General features: G+C 38.5%; 1 protein-coding gene across 7 annotated transcripts in view; it reads left to right on the top strand.

Moving 5' to 3' along the window:
• Positions 1-19,716, top strand: part of LOC125689132 (WD repeat containing planar cell polarity effector) — a 138,604-nt gene that overhangs the window by 84,433 nt on the left and 34,455 nt on the right. For 6 of the 7 annotated variants that reach the window (XM_048935967.1, XM_048935966.1, XM_048935960.1 and 3 more), the window contains 2 exons: positions 1,118-1,306; positions 3,995-4,118. In XM_048935967.1, coding sequence (XP_048791924.1) covers positions 1,118-1,306; positions 3,995-4,118 — 313 coding nt within the window. Of the gene's footprint in view, positions 1-1,117; positions 1,307-3,994; positions 4,119-5,486; positions 6,300-19,716 lie in introns of those variants that run through there. The other variant, XM_048935968.1, reaches the window with a different exon arrangement.

Raw genomic sequence — 19,716 nt, 5'->3', positions numbered from 1 at the left:
CAGATCAAACACAGCTATTACACAGTATAATGTCCATAGTCTTTCATATATGCAAATACTTGACAAACATATATATGTATATATGTATAGAATTAAATGTATATCTATTACAAATATATACGTATGACCGAATACATAACATCACGTCTGTATTTTCAGGTTCTCAGCAGACTGTCTGACCCAGACCTACAGTCAAATGGGTTCTTTTCCCACACTTTTTTTCTCCACTCCTATTGTCCATCATGAACAATGCTCACAACTACTTTTATGAAAATTTTGTGAGGTCTGTTTTCTGTATATCATGTCTACGTTTCTCTGTTAGCAGACCTTTTTGCCCCAGCCATCAGATGGCTCTAAAATCCATACTGAAATTCATTTTCTCATCAGAATTTTTTCCTTAGAATTATTTTCCACAAACACCATCAGAATGTAGATTGTGATTTTTTTTTAATACATGCTTTATGCTTTATTTAGAGGGAAACAGAACATTTATTCTATTTTTTTTTTCCTGACATCTGGAGCATTAGTGATAAAGAATACATTCCCACAGTGACCCAAAGGAAGGAAGAGCTACTAAAGTGCCTTGCAAGACCTACAGCATGTGATCATCTAGTTAGTCAGAGACAATTAAGAACATGACTTTCTGCGTCTTTCTAGGCAGCTTCCCTGTTCAGGAGCTGAGACCTACATGCCAACATCTGAGAATCTGTTTTAATTCACACTGATCAGAGACTAAGTGTTGTAGTAAAATCATGATCTTGTGGAGTGGGGAATGTGCCTTTCATTTTCTTCTCTTATGGTGAGCAAATGCATGGCTTCATTTGTAACAAAATGAAAATCTGGGAATGAGCTTTCTCTAGCACTGCTCCACTACATGATGTTTTCACTGGTGGATATTGGCCACATTCTCTCTACTGTCCATGCGTTAAGTCCCCTGTCCAGAGCACCCTAAATCTTAATATGATAACATGGAGTTCTATTACAGAGAAATTAAACATTGAAACCCATTAACTTAACTTTTATTTTAATCAACAGTAATTATTTTTAACTCTGTTGAAAAATATTCTATTATATATTCTCTTAATGCTATTTTCTGCTTTAATGTTTCCTAAAAAAGGTGTGATAACAAGAGGACAGCTGGGCCTTGTGGAAATCATCCACCAATACATTCGTTATGATGAGATACATGAGGCAATTAACGTCCTGAACACCATGAACTGGAACACGATGGGCCATCAGTGTTACATCTGCTTGAGTGCCATTGTCAATCACCTGCTTAAACAAAAGCTTACACCAGACAGAGAAGGTAAGAGACTGATTGCACTTCTAATGTGCTTTTCTGGGATCTGTAGTTCTTATAAGGATTATGATGTTATATTTATTGACTGTATAAAAAAGACAATAGGGAGAATAGTCAGCCATTTGAACATAGCACTCCCTAATCAAATGTCGTATTTAGAAATAATTATTTCAGTGAAGTCTGGATTAATGTGTTGATTGAATTTCAGTTAATGTTTCTACCAAGAATGATAATAAAATGCACGTTATTTCAACACATGTGTGATACAGGCATGACCTAACGCGTATAGCACTATCTCATATACGCTGTAAGTTTATTGTGGTACACAGATTTGGTCACAGACCAATGCTAGTTAACACAGGCTTCAAATGTTTGTTATGTACTCATACTGAGACAGCACTGACATAAGCAGGGAAACTCTCCTTTAACAGGATTTGAGTGGAATTGTTAAGGTGCTTGTGAAGGGTCACTCTTTTGCTACAAGATCCGAAGGCTTTGAATACACTGTCCTCTGCTGCCTCCTTTAGGATTATAGCTTTTGTCCTCGCAGTAATCTCCTGCCCCCCTGCAGTACTAGCTGGGGTCTCTCACAAGAATTGATGAATTTTAGGCTCAGCCTTGTCTCTGCTGAAGCCTGGTGTGGTGCCTTCCTCTTGATTTGCTGTGTATCTTGAAATTCAAGAGACTTCAAGATTTGAAGTGCCTTGATTTAGTGAAGGTGTTATCCTCCAGTCTAGCAGGCAGGCAGCTGGGGACCAGGCATCTTTTGTGCCCAGAAAGAATACTTAGGGTTCTGGTGTGTTTGATGATAGCAAAACTCCAAAGTGTCCTACATTGCTGCCAAACCATCAACTGTCATGTCTGGGGGATCTGATTAAAAACTCCTTGCATTGCAAACGTAGCATATCAATTCTAAATGAAACATGCTTTTAAAAGGACCCATGAAAAAGGCTGGGTTTGAAACTCTTGTAAAAAATATGCACGTTATAAATAGATGTCTGTGTGTTTCCCCCCATGCAGCTCCCTTAACACTGTTTACAGCAGATGAAATTTTATTCTGTCCGGGAGTTATTCTGTGTGAATCTAACAAATTTGGCATAGTAATTTGTTTTCTTTTTTATTAGCAAAAACCCAGTGAGGCCTTTTATTTATAGTGATGTGGCAGTTATCCTTGAGATCTTTATTCTGCCTTCAACATCAAGCTGGGCTATCTAATGAATCTATAACTGTGCTGGTAGTTACTCATATTCCATCTAGGTTGGAATATTTCTGAAGTACCAAACATGCTGTCAAGAAAACAGCAATGGCGAGAAAGTATAGCTTGTTTTTGCAAAGGTACCGCTGTATTCAATTTTAATCTAAATTGACTGCTGCTTTGAAAGAAAATACCTTTAAAGTTCAGCTTATCGTAAACCTAGACAGCAAGATAACACAAAACCTAATTTACTAACAGTTTGCCTGTGTTTCTAACACAGTACTATTAGCACATTTAGTGCAATCAAACCTAATGAAATAGAATGTAACTATGCTTGGAAATAAAGAACCTTTATCACTGAATACAGAAATGGCTAGTTCAGACAAATGTTAATAGCAACAAATCAGGGAGATTTTTCTACCTAATGAGACAATAGGTTGGTTGTATTTTGCTTTTAAAGCCCACACAAAATTCTGATTAGCAGTAGCAATTTGTGTGTCTGTCTTGACAGGAGAACCAATGCTGGCATAGTAAACTCTCCCTGTGACTTAGGAGTGAGACCTTCATTAGTTATTTCTGAATTTCAGTCAATTGTTTTTGTTCTAGAACCAAAAACACAGCATCCTACCAAACACTCTGGAGAAAATAATTCAATTCCAGCTGAAACGAAGGCAGTTCTGTATATAAAGTTTCATACTATGTGTTGACTATTAAGCAGAAGTCATGTAGCATAAATATAATTATTATATTTCATCTCAACTCAGCACAGGACACGTTCAGGGGACACAAATATATGCTATGTATTTTCCTGTATTATTTATGATTCTGTATTAGAAACATGTAGTAAAATGGCTCAGAGCTATACCTGTGGAGTATACCAGTCAGAAAGTAAAGCAGATGCAACTTCTGTAACAAAAGGGCTTTATTTTATTGATGACAAGGGAGGTTGACTCTTCTGCACACTGCAGGAGAGTCAAACCCTCAGGGTTTTTAGACCCTTTTATTTAAAGTTTTTGAAGAAGTGTTGGTTGAAGGAGGCTCCTTAGACCTCAAGGCCATCAAAAGAAAGGTTCTGTCACCTGCTGACCTAAGATATAACAATAATCCCTGAAAAACTGAACTTCATTGTTGTCTGCCTAAGAGGACATAGAAAATCTGAGATAATTTAGTTTATCTCTACTGGACAAACTTGTTCAAACTGTATTTTTCTTATGAGTCACTTTTAATTGTATGGTTCTGGTGAGAACTTGATGTGTTACAAACTTTTTCATCTTTCTGACAGCTTTTGTTGCTCAAAGTCATTGTCAACTCTGCCTCAAAATGAAAGTTGATATGCACATTTGTGTTTGTACAAGCTGTCATATTTTAATTTCATCTATCCTACAACAACATTGTGTTTCAGCAGTGTTTGAAGAATTTGACTGACTGCAAACATGAACAACCTGTTGTAATTGAAACGATTTCACTTGTTTCATTGCTGCTCTACTTAAACTCCACAGCACAGCTTGAGGCAAGCCTTGGAACCTTTTATGCTCCAACAAGACCCCTCTTGGATACAACCGTGCTGGAGTACAGAGACCCCATCAGCAGATATGCAAGAAGGTTCTTCCACCACCTGCTCAGGTGAATGACAGTTTCAACTTCTATCAACTTAGAATTAATTGCATATTTCAATAACTGCATACTTTAATGTGGTTAAAGTTTTCCAAGAGGACCACCCCTGAAAAAAATGCATTCGTTGTTACTGTTTGTTTAACTTGCACTTCATTCCTTTCAAGTACAGTATTGCAGATAAAATGCTATTCAGAGCTCTTCTGTCATCGATGCACTTAAAATGAATCAAACTTTCCCTTTTAGCTTGATGGAAAAAAGATAGCATGCTTCTGAGAGATTCACCAACTGCTTGCAGGTTAACTGTTAAAACAACTTACAGGTTTGGAGAAAACTTCAAGTTTAAATAGATGCAAATGAGCAATGTCTGATCCAAGACATTTTGTCTTTGCATTTTGTCATTGTCAACCTCAGAGGTCTCAAATATAAATTTGTATTCCAGTCATTTTGAGTACAGTTTAAGGTCTAAAAGTCTGCGCCAGTAAATTATACAACACTGGAGAAGTCGTCATACCAAATTCAGTTAGAATTTATATTACCCTGATATACTGCTATTCTTTTCCTTGTATCCTTGGTACATCAATAGCATAAATTCTGATCTACTGTAACTGTCAATATGCAGCAGTTTGATCTTTTCATGTGTTCAACCACAAATACAAATGATACGTTCCCTCCGAGAATTATTCATCAAGTGAAAATACGGAGAAATTATGTTCTGAATAATAACCCAAATGTTTGTAGAGCCTTGTTGAGGAGAGGTCTAGATGGATATGGTAAGAAGACTTGCAATGCTTCATTTTTCTGTGTGCCAGCCAAATCATATACGTCCTCTGTGTATGCAAAGCCAGGAACTGCAAGTTATTTTGATGGTACAATACATGCTTCTTCCAAAACTTAAAGAGAAATAATTTATCCTGTCATATAAATTTTTAGTGAGTCTGAACAGGATCAGCTTTCTGCTAAACGGGTCCATACCCATGGGAAATTATTCTAAGTAGAAGAGTGTTCCAAATATTTGCATAATATGTACCAGCCCTTACTGGAGTTTTCTTCATAGATGTGGCCACAATACCAGGTACAATCTCTGCCTTTGCCTTTGTCCTAGAAACCAGCAGGGAAGGTTTGTTGCTGCCGTGGCCAACTGTAATGGCTGAGGGCCAGTTGCCTGCAGAGGACAGACGCGGAAAGAATGCCTCAGAGATTGCTGAGAGGTGTAGTAACTATAGTGCACTTACATCTGCTGGAGAAAGGTGTATTCCCTCTGACTCAGGATTTGCTTCGAAATGCTAGCAGGCATGCAGAGGCACGGGGCCCTGGCTGAGCTTCCAGCCCTTGGGGCTGCTCAACACAGCTGAAATGCTGTCTCAATCTCTCTAGCAGACAAGAAGCTTCAGTGCCAGAGTGCTGCCTGGACAATATGGGACACAGACCAGAGATGTATAGGAGAGTCTCCCCGTGTCTTTTACCTCCACTATAAAGCAGCCTTGTAAGAATCTACTTTATGCAGTATTTTGGAACAAATGAATGTTATTTTGCTGTTTCCCTGTTGTCAAAGGGATTTGTATTCAACTGAATCAAAGTGATAGGATCATGTGATTGCTGCAGAACAGATGGTAACGCTTAAAGCTTATCTGAAAAGACATAATCTAAGTACAAAATGAAATGTTCAAAAATGGCAGATTTATCTGATATAAAGCAAGGAAATCATGTCCAGAGATGATCTTCATTGTATTAAAGTGACTGTGCCTTAATTGGTATTTATTTCCTTTTAGATGTTTTCTTAAGTGACCAGAATTATTTGAATGTAGGCTAAACTGACCATGCTCCTGATTTGTTGGAGAAATGGTGAACCAGCTGGATGATTCTGGGAGAGAGAAGGTCATCTAGGCCAATTCTCCCAGTGTCTGGGAAAATCATAGGGAAGCACAATGCTCACTAATTTGTCTAGGCATGCAGAAGCTACAGCCTCTGCTGTTATAACCTTCTCTGAGGAGCCAAGCAAGGCTAGCCATTCCTGCCAGTCTGCATTTATGAGTGTGGAGAGAGTTCTGCTCTTGTCTTTTTGGATCACCATGTCTTGCCCAACAGGACAGTGGAAACTGAGTAGTCTCCCCTCTACCTGTTCGTTAGAAATGGCGACTCTATGTGGATGCCAGGAGGGCTGCATTTAAAGTCAGTTACACACTCTGTATCTCAAGCCTTGTTATTCAATCCGTTCTCTTTTTTAGCCATATTTGCTTGGCACTAAATACCTGCATGCTAGTTACAAATAGTTAATGAATCTTTTCACAGCGAATTTGTGCTATGACGATATGTATGCAGGACTAAACAAAATAATAGCAAAATAAAAGCAAGAAGGCTTGAATGCAGATGCACTGTGAATTGTCAGTGTAGTTTGATGCAGCGCTAGGGGACATTTGTTGCCCTCTTGTGAACATTTCCTAAAAGCTAAATAATCACTTTGTTCCCTGTTGCAGCAAGGGATGGAGGAAACACAGTGCTTCCTAAATTGTACGGCTGAGAATGAAAAAGTGTTTCCGAAATACTGTAGCATCTTCCACAATTCCTTTGGGCTTTAGAAAAAAGCAAGCAACATATTCACAGAAGGGAAATGTAGAAGATAAGGAGCTGAAAGACACTGAGAGCCAGAAACTCGGAAGGGGGTTTGGAAAGGTGAGGAAAGAGGGGTTAGGAGCAAAAGGTAGGGAAATGAGGACAAAGGACTAAAGACAGATAAGGGGCCAAACAGAGCAATACAAAAGAGTAGAGTGGTAGTACAGATCCAAAGAGAATAAGACAGTGTAGGGTGTGTGTTGGGCTGCAGAGGAGACCAGAAGCATAAGGAATGGACAGAAGAGGGTGTAGTTTTTAATACAAGATTAAAATATTAAAATGCTTGTATGTTTCTAGATCTAAATCTGAAAAATGCTCAGATAAACAGAAGTGTTCACCCCCTCCTTCCCCCCCCCCCCCCACCAGCTTTCTTTTGAATGCCCCACCAATCTGCCTTAAGCCTTTTCTAGAAGGACCCGCTCTTGGGAGAGAAATATTAATTCGTTCTACATGCTGAGACAATCTTTGACCTGCCTGCTGAGTCTGCCAAAAAGGTGCCAGTTATTGTACTTTTTAAGGTACGAGTGTCTGTACTTACTAGAATTGAGAAATGCAGTCACCTTTTCAAAAAGGCTATCCTCACCTCGTAATAATCATGAGCCAATGATTCTAATCTTTACTGCAGTCTGAAAGGTTTTATATATAGTTGAACATAACTGGCAACATCCATTTTCACATTATCAGTGAGATTATGGGCTAAGTATTTTTCTACCCTCAGTTTCTAGAAAAAAAGAAAAAGAACAGTGTGATGGTAGGTCCTATGAACCATGTGAAGGCACTCTGTAACTACAGGCTGTAGTACAAGATGGGTTAGAACATGGTGCAGCAGCCTGAGATGGGCATAATCTTCAGCTTCTACTAAAATAGAGATACAGAGCTTTGCTGGCATAGGTCCTGAATAAAGAATATGGAATATCTCCAAAAACAGGCGTTCAGTATACAGAATTAAAATTAAAGGCCTCTTAATTATATGCCAAGAATCCATTACAACAGTATTTATAGAATGAGTAATAATTTTCATTTTAAATTCTTATCTATAATTAAAAAATACAGGAACTGAATTGTAAATGTAAACCTATATCTTAGGTGTTCCTTGCCACTTGAGTAGCATTCCTGTATTTTATTATGATGTCACTGCCTATAATAATATAATGCATTATATCATTATGTAAAATGTTGAGCAGAGGTGGATTTATTAGGAAGCCTTGGGAGCTGTAACCTTCTTGCCCCCACCCTTTTGTTGTGCACTGCCTACTAAGTGTATTTGTGTAATGGGGGAGTGGCTGCACAACCACCTCCTGCTTCTGTGTAACAGCCTCATCTGGCCATGTACAGAACATGGAATGAGATGGGAGAGTTTTTCATCTGTTAACTATGGCATCGCTGACTCATGGCTTTGCTTCACTCTGATCAAGCATTCGTAAATTGTACTTGCCATATTTTCTAATGCATGAAATTATCTTGCTTGTTTAACACACACACGCAGGCACAAACACATGCCTGCCCTGTTTTATTCAAACCTTTCTGCCTCTTTCAAACAGACAGTGAAAAAAATAACATACCATGAGCTGGAAGCAGAGGCTGGGTTGGCAAGTAAAGGCTGAAATGCAGTTGGGAAGTCAGAGAATTAGAATTAGAATGTGCAGCTCCATGTTTCTGCTGTTTTGTTCATGTGTTTCTGAACATACAATTTAAGGATCTGTTGGGTTTTTTTTTGTTTTTTTTTTTTTTTCATGGAAAAACACTAAAATCAAAACCTTTTGGACCTTATAATCTGATAATTCCATTATCCACCCCTCTTCCACCAGCTTCAAGGACAAATACGATTCTTTATGAAGCAAAGCTCTATTCTAAATATCGGGATAATGCATTTGTCTTTTTCAAGAGTAAAGTGCAGTTCTGATCACATCTACTGACATAATTTTGAATATATTCAGAGAAATATTCTGCTTTGTCCAAGTCTAAAATTGAAAGTGATGTGTTTCTGCTGTTACTGGTTTTATTCCTTCATAGATCTTCTCAAAAGTCTTGTATGCTCTTCTCAGTATTCAGTATTGGTTAAATGCAAAGAAGAGTTAAGCTACATACTGGCAGAACATTCATGAAATACAGGAGGTGAGAAAGTAGGTGATCCTTAGTATCAAGGGACATATGTTCTAGCCAGTACTGGGTTTTGTGAATCACTTTGCTATTCAAGAGTTGTGAAGTGCACCACTATACTACCTGACATGATTATTTGACGTAGTTATCGCTTACTTCCAAGACAACCTTTGGGAAACTAAAAGAGAGCTCTTTCCCTCTGCAGCAAGATCACTTACACAGTATGAACTAACCCTTTGTAAGAGGTTCTTGTATCTCTAAACTGCGATCTGCAAAGTAGGTGTGCACCGCGAGTGTTCCATCCTAAACAGGACCCCCAAATCAAAAGGTGAGAAAATGCCTAGACTTCATAGTAATTCCTCATCCCATTTGCTGCCAACTGTATGGAACTGAGGGACAAAGTCAGCAAAGAGCTTTTATGATCCTTTTAAAGAGCACCCTAAAAGTAGAATCTATAATTATATTGGTACATAGTGTGTCACGAAATATGTATAAACATTAATGATGACATGATTCAGGACTGAGAATGTCTTTTATATTCATAAGGTAACCTATTAGGCATTAAATTATGCCTTCAGATAAAATGACCACTGATGTCAGTCAGGTTCTCTATGGTGGCCACATGAGCAGAATTCATCTCCACAGGAGTAAGTTCAGTAGCAGCGTTTTGACTAAAGTAGCACCTTCTGGAGAGAACTTTGAAGAGTCATTTTTTGTCATCTTGCCAGAACGATCAAAACCAAAGGTTTTCATATTGCCATGGCACTGATAAATGAGAACTTCAATGGCTGTGATGGACCTGCACATGAATAGATCCCCTGGTCATGCTTCTTGACCCGTTTGTGAAACATGAAATAAAGGCACCTATTCAATGGAACTAGATAATTTTTTTAGTTAAAGAGATATTTAAATCTCAGGAAAAGTTTAGAATATCTTTGCTTCATCCTATGTTGCTAATGATTTTTTTTTTTAATTAAACCACATCCACAACAGGTTTCATTTTCAGTTAGATGCTTTGATGCCACAGGAACGGCTTCAGGATTTAATTCTCTAGTGACAATCACAATGTAAAAAAAAATTGAGCAAACTATCATGAAAAAAATGCAAATAACGTGACATCATTACTTGAGAACAAAATCCCTTGAAGACAAAATGCAAGAAAACTCCTTCAGAGATTTGGGCCAAGATATTCTTCTGAACCAGATGGAAGACATTGCTTGGTGGATGGGACAGGTGGCCCTTTTGGCACATTTAGAATAGTCCCAGAGCTGCTCTGCAGTGGAGCAACTTCCCCCAGCCACAATTGACTGGCTGCTTGGTGGTCTGAAGTGTCAGAACTCTTCCAAATCTCTGCCTCATCCCCACCCCTGAGGCTGCACTTTAAAAAAATAATAAGAGGAAAACAAAATAGCCATACTGGACCAATGTTCTTTGTGCCAAGGCTATTCCCACATGCCGGCTAACGTGTTAAGTATCACTACTTTTAGAAGCTGAGTGCAAATGGCAACCATTATTTTGTTGTGCTGTGTTATGTAACTGATAATCTGCCCTCATAAAGTCACATTTCTTTCTGTACAACTGTGCAAGTCCCCTAAAGTCTGAGAGGCTTTGGGCATACATCAATTGTGAAAACAATACAAAAATGTACCATATTTGTGGATGAAAACCCAAGAATAAGTTCTTACCAACATAGCTTCATATTTAAGTTGCCCCAGTAAGCAAGCCTCAGCTTTTCATTATATGTCAATGTCATCATTTACTCCTTCCTCAACAACATAGTCACTGATGATGATTTCCGGAGTGACGCTCAAATACCTCTTCTTGAGGTCCTGACCAGGAACCTTAACTTAAGCTGTTTTTTATTTTTGCCTTGCAGTCTTTCCACACTGATTCATGTCTCATCTCTTTACTGTGACATTTTTTCTCCATTCATCTTCAGAGCCTTCCTGAATCCCACCATCACAATTCACTTTCCTGTGCGTGGACCATCTGACAGTATTCTGTCTTAAGCTCTGCTCGTGAGATCAGAACAGAACAAACCTTGGCAATCTATAATCTCTTTGTTGCAAAAATTGGTTTTTTTTTCCTAGAAGAGCTTCATCTTTCTTATTATTCTCCCTCTTGCATTCAGTGGCCTCCAAGAAGTGCTAATTGAACAGTCATATAACCCTCGACCCCTGTCCTCACATGCAGAGCTCCCTTCTATTGTTCTTAAGAACTTCTTAAGGAAAGGGTACAATAAGTAAAATTTAGAAGAAAAGTCAGCAATAGTCAGTTGTCCAATAACTGGTAACAGTAGCACCCTGGGAGCTCACCTCACCACTCTGAACTCAATCATGTAGCATTTGGATGTCCTACACACTTATCTGTGCTGTGGTTAGCAGAAGGATGTGGGCACCCAAAGGATGAGTAATCCCACTGAAGGAAGATATCTATGATAAGCACGAAGAATCAAATGTCTGCCTATCTCTGTCAATTAACTATAAAGGAAGCCTACCTGATTAGCCATGTAAAAATGAGCTATTTGAAGATAAACGAAATGATTTGCACTGTAAATGTCTAGCTCCTCTATCTCATTATTACTGGCCAGTTATCAGGTAAGTGTTCAGGTACAGTTATTGTAATAGAAGGATAGAGGTACAAAGCCTAAAAAAAATATTTGAAGAAGGGTTCACAGACCGATACAGAAACCTGGTAGGCACACAGATCTCTTTTGAAATTCCCCTCAAGCCAGTTGACCAGGATAGAAGTGGGTAGGGGCATTTCTTTTTACAACCATTTGACCATTGAAGACCTTTTTGGAATTTATCTCGCCAAAATGTCTTAAAGACAAAAAGATATCACAGGGCAAGAGAACCTTTTTGCAGATAGATAATTCAATAGAAGGTAAGAAACAGAGTAAAAGATCAGTGTCTCACTGAGTAGAAGTCACCAAACTTGGGTATAGCAGACCCATACACATAAGTAATGTGGAAAAGGAGCAAATAGTAAGGTGCCAGTATTTGCTAATGATCATGAATTATTTGGATTAGTAAAAATAACAGCAAAATTACTTCACAGGACTCAGTTACATAGTGTCAAAATAATAGAAATTAAAGTTTGATGTAAAGCAGTTCAGACTGAAGCACGTGGCAAGGCATGACTTCCAACTTCATGTGTAAAATGGTTGAGTATGAGATTCTTTGTGAAGAGAAGTTTAGTCATATAACTGATGGTCAATTCAGCACTCAACACAAGCATGGAAGGCCAGGAATTTTTAGAAACACTAGAAAAAACCAATGAACTTCAGTTTGCCTGAATCACGAATATGGCGTACGGTTTTGGAGTCCTATTATCTGTAAGAGGATGTAGTAGAACTCGAAGAGCTGTAGGAAGGACAGCTGGGGTGATTAAAGACATGCAGGGAATGACTGCACAGAACTCCTCAAGCTATAGAAGAGTCAACTGAGATACAGATCTATTAAATCATCAGTGTTAGGGAGAAAGAGGACAGTAAATGAGTGTCGCTGCTTCTTCTAGAACAAAAAACTAGGGGTCATCAAGCAAAACTAGTATGTGGCAGGTTCAAAATGAAGTGATTCTTGACATAGCATGTAATTAAACTATGAAGCTCCTTGCCACTGGATGTTATGGATGGTAGAACTGCACGTGAGTTCAAAGGGGAGATACAGGAAAGAGAAATTCACTGAGGAATACCAGCGTAGAAACCACCTATAGCTCAGAGAGTCACTGAACCATAAATTGTGAGGATTACTAAAGTATCACCTTAGGCTTGCCTAGTTGTTACATTCTCTCCTAGGTGCCTACCTATTGGTATGATGCTATGTTAGATTTGTCTTTGGTCTAAGCAAATGGCCATTCTTACCATTTTTGTTCTTGTATGTGATATCCTACAGAAAAGGAAAAAAAAGCAAAACATAATTAGTTTCCATTTGCTCCCCCAAAATATGCCAAAATTCACATGACAGAGTTCTAAAAAGAGTATTTTCTGGCTCTCCTGTCTGTATTTGTTGTATTGGAATTCTTTTGTGTGGAAATTGTACAAACATTCCCACTGCATTATTTTAGTAGAAGATAAAGTATTGCTATTGACAAAGCTAAACAGAATATGTAAGTAATGCTGTAACTGAGCTGTAACTCAACGGGTGATTCAAAGTTTGGTCCTGCAACAGGACTTTATAAATAGCTATTTATCCTTAGGCAGCCGGTTTTTAGGAAATATTGAGCCAATATATTTTCTCTGAGAATTCTTAGCATTAAGAGCATGCATCTTATCTAATATCAGGCATGAGGGAGAATTGGCCCTGCACTTTGTGGAAAGTCAAGGAGGAAAAGGATATGTTCTTCCTAACTTTAATACCAAATTTCCATCTGCTGCGGATTGAAATTGCAGAGATATCATACATATACAATAGAGGTTTATAATAGACGCAGCAACTCATCCTTAACCATTGCAATGATACTGGGCCTCTGTTATAGAGCTGTCTTTAGTGTGTAGACATGCTGATATGTTTGCTCAATAAAATACAACTTTCAAGGCACACTGTTAAATTTACATGATCACCAGAGTAAGAGGTATAAAGCTGGAACAGAAGAAAAGACTTAGTGCAATAAAGGCTAGGATTTAACAGATGGGATTGAGTACAATAAATGTGAAATAACAGGTGTCATTGACTCTTATCAGCATTTTTAATGAACATCTGTTTTTAGCCCGGAGTACTTTGGAAGAGTATGTTGGAGTGTGTCTGTATTTAAAGATAAAGGTAGGCTGTTGAGAAGTTGCTGAGTGGTAGGAGGTTGGGGAATGGAGGGGTTTGGTGTGAGGTGGTGGTGGTTGTTGGGTGTGTATTAGTCGCAACGTAGAGAAACCCGAAGGAAACCTTCTGTGAAGAAATTGTAACAGAAGGAAATATTGCTATGGCAACAAAATATTTTTGCTTGAAGGAAAATGAGTATGAAAAAGGAAGTACAGAGTGTGGGAAATTCAAAGGAAGTACACATTGTGAGAGAAAAGAACAGAATACAGATTAAAAAGAAATAAACCATCCTAGTTTAAATTCATAGAGTATTAAGTTATAGGAGGAAAAAATTGTTGTTCTCCAAACTTTAATAGCAATAGGTAATAAAAATCCTAGACCACTTGACATGTACAAAGGAATTATTCTGCATATGTTAAAACAATGCTGTTTCCTGAACAGTTCTTCTCTTGAATGGTTAACCCCATTCTGCAAGAGCCCAGACTAACAAGCCTGACCATCATTGAATGGGAAATGTACAGCAAATGTTCGTAGAATCATAATCTGTTAAATAATATTTCTTAGGTTTAGACATAGGACCGTCATAGACATAGTTTTAAATTGGTGCTCTTTTATAGTTAATTGAGAAAAGGGCAGGAAATGAATGATGTCCCCTCCAGAGCTAGAGCTACTAATTGTTCTAGTTCTAATTGTTTCATACATCTGGACTGCTTCTTATAAATATGTACTGTAAAAGTTTAACTGCTAACTTCTTACTAGACTCCTTCAAAAATTACCTTACTTCACCTGAAAATCTGACTTAAAAGTGCCTGAACAACTTTTCTTTGAACCCAAAGTCTGTTCTGAGAAGAAGCGTGTTTGCTTACCAGAATCACCTCAGCTGTTTCACACAGACACATCTGATTTCTTAGACCCGAATCCTACAAGATAGGAATCACAGTGTAAGATCCTTTTTTTTTTTCCAGGTTGGGAATGTCTTCAAGATTCACCACTTGTTACAGCGCTGCAGGGCTTTCTCTGGACAGGGAGTCACATTGTCTGGCTCTACTTATTAGCTTTCTCTTTCCTCCTATTTTTTTAATTTGGTTGGTTTGTTTTTGCATTTCCTTGCTCCATACCAGAGGGTACCCTTTGATGTGCAGGGCATTTTGTTCTATGCCAAACAATCTATAAAGCTATAGGTGTACTTCCTTATGTTGGCAGATACCTAATTTGGCAGTATAGCTCCTGTAGCAGAGGTTTTTGAGTGGCTTCAGATATCTATGCTCACTTGAACTTTTTTCAGTCACTCATGAACTTTTCCTTGAGGTATATCCATGCAGGACGACCTTTGAAGGGCTGCGTAAGGGTTTATTAACAAGTCGCTCAGGTCCCAGATTCAGTATTTCACTTAGCACATCCATGTTTAGGACCCACAGAAAAGTATAGGTTGTAAACCACATGTTAATGCTCCGCTAAATTCGGGCCTAAAGAGATGTATACATTATACCTGGACGAAGTTTAGAGCTTCAATACACAGAGCACAATTTAGAAGATTATGCCCTTGACTCACATACATGTAGATCTGGTGGCTGTTTCCCCATGGCCCTATTGGTGTGCTCTGCAGCTCTTTCCTGTCATTGTACTAGAATATCTTAGGAGGCAACAAGGTTGTGGGCCCCACAGCCTTGAAGCATAATGGTGTGACTTTATCAAAATGGTGCAAAAGTTCAGCAGTTACGCTCTGCCATTCAGCAAATGCACTACTTAACACCAAACACAGTCTGCATTGATTCTTGCTCCAGCCATCGTTGGATGGGAGCTGAGAGCAACCTGCTGGGGAAGGGCACCCTTCGGAGTTATCTGAAACTTGACTTCAAAATATCTCCTTGAAGGTCAATAGAATTTCAGGGCTGTCAGTCGTATACCTGAAGGTGTTTAAGCTGTATTCTGCAGTGCAGCTACAAGTCTAAATTAATAGCTTTATGTTCAACAGTTGGTTAAAAACCATGCCATTCCTATTTAAAATCAACCACTTAGCAACCTAGCCACACACTTTTTCCATTCTTTAACCAGATAATCTAATTATTCTGGCTCAGAATTCCACTGAACAGAGTTCAGAGTCATTTTACAGACGTTGTTCTTTATTTTAATATTGTCTAATTTAAAAGGGAAAAAAAAAATCAGATAATAACTTTTTTTTTTTTTTTTTTTTAGGGAAAAAAAAGCATGAAAACCATTTCTGTTCCAAAAATTGCTGATATGAGAACTTATGGGAAACAGCTTCTTTTATGAATAATTATTATTATTGTGTTTAAGAAATGGGCAAGATGCCTAGAAATTGAATGAAAGAATGAGCTATTAAATTGAAATATTAAATGAAATAACTGAATTAAAAGTGATCACATAAACCCTGCAGTAAATGTTGGGAGCTGTAGCTGATTGAACATATTTCCATCATCTGTTTTGTATGCTTAAATACAATTGCCTGATGTAAGTAAACACTTGATTGATATTCTGAATACTTTAAAATCTGCATATGCATCACAGAATACTGAACAATTAAAACTTAATTTCAGCGTAGTTTGATTGCATGTAAATTATTTCAATATTCTTTTTTTTTTTTCTGTTCTGTTTGCTCTGTGCATATTTAATATTCACTTTTTGAATGCATATCACCCTTGATTGGACTGCGAGATGAGGAGGACTCTGAAATTTCTTCCACTAAAAAGGATTGCCTTATAAATGTTATTTGTGCCACAGCTCTTCCCCTGCAGATTATTTTCTAAATGTTGTGTACCCTTATTGAAGACAAGGAAGAAAACAGCTGCAACCTTCCTTTATCAGCCCAGCACATGGAATATGCTTACATGGTCGATGGGCATGTCTAAGAAGGCTTGTTGGTTGTAACTAGTCCCTAAAGAAATGTTTCCATCTTTCCTGCACTACATTTCTCTCTTGCTTGCATGAGCTCTCACTCTTCCCTTCATCTTCCTTGTTTTTTTCTCATTCCCAAACTTCTTATGTGTTTTAGTATTATAGAAAAATATTTTTAAGTCGACCATTTTCAGCCTAGAAAACCTATCTCTGTCTTTAAGTGCCCAATCTGAATTTCCATTGCTGTGGCATGCAAATGACAAAATTCTCCTTTTGAGATGTTTGCAAAACTTACTATTTAAATGCTTTATTTAAGAAGAAAACAAATAATTGTGGCTTTCCTGGCATCTTTTCAGCTCTGTCACGTTCTCAGAAGGCACAAAGACTGAATGCACATAGCACGGGAGATCTGGCTTCTTCTCTGTCCTCACCATTCTTGCCCCTGTTATGCTTTCATACCCCTGCTTCTTTGCCCATAAAACAGATGCACTAACAGCTAACCTTTTGGAGGTTTGTAAGATAGGGAGAAAGATCATGTAGGAGTGTGTAATAACAATATTACATGACTAGAGGGGAATTTAGATTTCATATTGTATGTGCTAAACAGCTCGCAGAGAGATGTTTTCCTATCTGACCCGTATACTTAATCTCAGTTTGTGGGTTTTAATCTTGAAGGTCAGATTTCTGTTGGCTCTCGCTTTGACCAAACAAGTTGGTTTGCAGGCAGATTTCCTTATCTCTCTTTTTTTTTAAGGGAGGTGTAAGTCTTGATTGCTGGAGTTATTGTGAAGTAAGCATAAGTAACAAGGTGGAGGAGAGGGGGGAAGACATACATTTAAGGACCAGGCTTCTCATGACAAAGCATGCCTTTAAAAGAGGTGTTATGAGCTTGAGATCTCTCTCCTGCTGGGCAGGACTCTCTGTAATTGTTTCTGTAGAATAAGAACAACGCAGCTTCCATGAAAAAAGACTCAAAATAACAAGTGTTTTCTAGTAAGAATAGCTTAAAAAAACCTGGATATTCTTGGCTGCTTTAATGCGGTTTGCCTAAGTAATGCAAACTTGTCATCCTTGTTTGAAACCTCCACCGTATGTTAAAGCAATTCCATGTCTAATAATTTATGAAGTGTCTGTGATTGTTATTTCCAGCTCTCTTGGTTAGTGAAGAGCATTTCTTTCTTGAGCAGCCCTTTCTTCCTTTCTCCCCCTCAGTACAGCTCTGAAAATAACAAGCTAACTTCACAGTTTTGTGAATAGGGGCCATAATGAGACCAAAGTGTATATGTTGATTAAAGGGGAAAAAATGTTGAATTCTTTGTGAAACAGTGAGGAACTGACAGCTTTTGGGCCATGACTCTGTTCTGCAGGAGAATCAAAAGGAAAAGTTGCTTTACATTTTTTAGTGCAAGCATTTTTGCTTTGCTAAAGCGAATGTCATTGGAATAGTCTGTATGGTTCTAACTTTAGAAAAACAGAATTATGATGGTGACTTTTTTTAGCTGGTTGTAAAGCCTGTTTTGGTTTGGTTTCCAATTTTGCCTCTAAGTACTAAGAATGTAGATTTAACTCGTAATTGAAAAGAAACATGTGCCAGAAGAAGATAAACATGATTGCTATTTAAGATACACATATCTTAACGTGTGCTTAATTGTCTTAATTAAAGCAAAGCTTTAGAAGCATCATTACAACACAGTGCATTTTACTGGAAAACCCTTCATAGAAAGCTCGTTGAAAAACTTCAGAGATAGTAGTTGTGCATGGTAGGACAATGGACACTGTTCTTTCCCTGGTGATCAAGAGGTTAATGTTGCTTCATCTCTTCCCCTCCCTGAAACAGGTTCTGTGAGGAGGGCTGCAGATTAGTGCTTGGAAGACACAGCATAGAGATTATCTCTGGGGAGGAAAGGGCTCCTCACTCCAGGTCTCTTTTCCTACTTAAGCTAAAATATTATATGCCTTCTTTTTGCAAATGTTTATTCCCTGCAGAAGAGTCCTCAACAGCTCTATCTTGCCATTTGCTGAATCATTTGAAATGTGTAGTGGAAGAGGGGAGAGCAATAAGGCTATAGCAAGAGGGAGGTAGGGAACCACTTAGGCTTTGGACAGAAGCAGGAATTGCAATATGGGACAAAATAGGGAACTCCTTCGCCTACCTGGGGAAAAGGAAGATGCCTAGGTCTCCTTACATGCTAGCCTTAGGAAGAGCTACAGCATTTCCTAAGATACCTTCAACGTGCAGAATTCTATACATACTGACATCTGTATGATGCTGTCTGACAGCATACACTGAGAGAGCACAAACTGCACCTTTCTATCATGGAAAAATTACAGTGGGATATCCCATGGAGATAAAGAAAGTGTCTCCTTCCCAGACTTCAAGCGTCAACAACTGACTAATTTATGGAACTGTGAACAGGGGAAAAGGAAAAAAATTGCCACTAACAGGAAAACGGAGAAGTCATTCTGCATGGTATCGTTTACTTCACAACTCTGAATAAGAGACGGCTGTTTCGTAGTTTCCCAAATTAAAATAATCTCACCAAATCCATTTCTGTAGGGATTTTTAAACAGTTTAAAACAGGCAGTAGCAGAAAATGTGTTCAAACAGAATCACTTTTTCATGGTACTGAGTGATGTTCGCATAGTGGTTATCTACATCTAGTATGAGAGGTATAAGCCCAGTGCAATGCTGTATATATTCTTGGAAAGCTCCCAGTTGATAGCTTTTTCCCTACTGCTTTAGTCAATATCCCAAACATTTCATATAAGGGGATGTACACAACCTTCAACTGCATTTCTGTCCCATGTAGGTATTTGCTGTAATTGCCAGGAGACGGTGTGTGGTCTGTGGGTAGGAAGGAGTAACAGTCCGTGTCCTTACTAATGGAAGGAGTTGTTGTTCAGTGAACCTTCAGCCACCAAAATGGTGGTCACCAAAATGATGTGATAAAGCTCTCCTGGGTTAATGGTAGTGGGGAAGTTCTGCATCTACACTGCTCCCTTCCTACTTTGCTGCACATCTAGGAGATTCTGAGGTGGTATCTTCCAGAGCTTGTCTACAGGTAATGTTGGTGTGTGGTTCTCTCTTCTTCCATTCCTTGTTTTCACTCACTGACACAGCCTGCTTCACCATGGGATCTTCAGAAAACTCTCAGGACTTGTGGCAGACTGCCAATGCTGAGGGAGATAGGAGCAAAGCAGTGTCACCTCCTCCACCCCACTGGAAAAGCAGTGCCTGGGCATTCATGACTGTTCAGCATGCCTCGAGTGGATGATCATCTTCA

This window comes from Lagopus muta, chromosome 2 (assembly GCF_023343835.1).
Source record: "Lagopus muta isolate bLagMut1 chromosome 2, bLagMut1 primary, whole genome shotgun sequence".
Classification (NCBI taxonomy): Eukaryota; Metazoa; Chordata; class Aves; order Galliformes; family Phasianidae; genus Lagopus; species Lagopus muta.
This window is presented reverse-complemented; position numbering and strand designations above follow the sequence as displayed.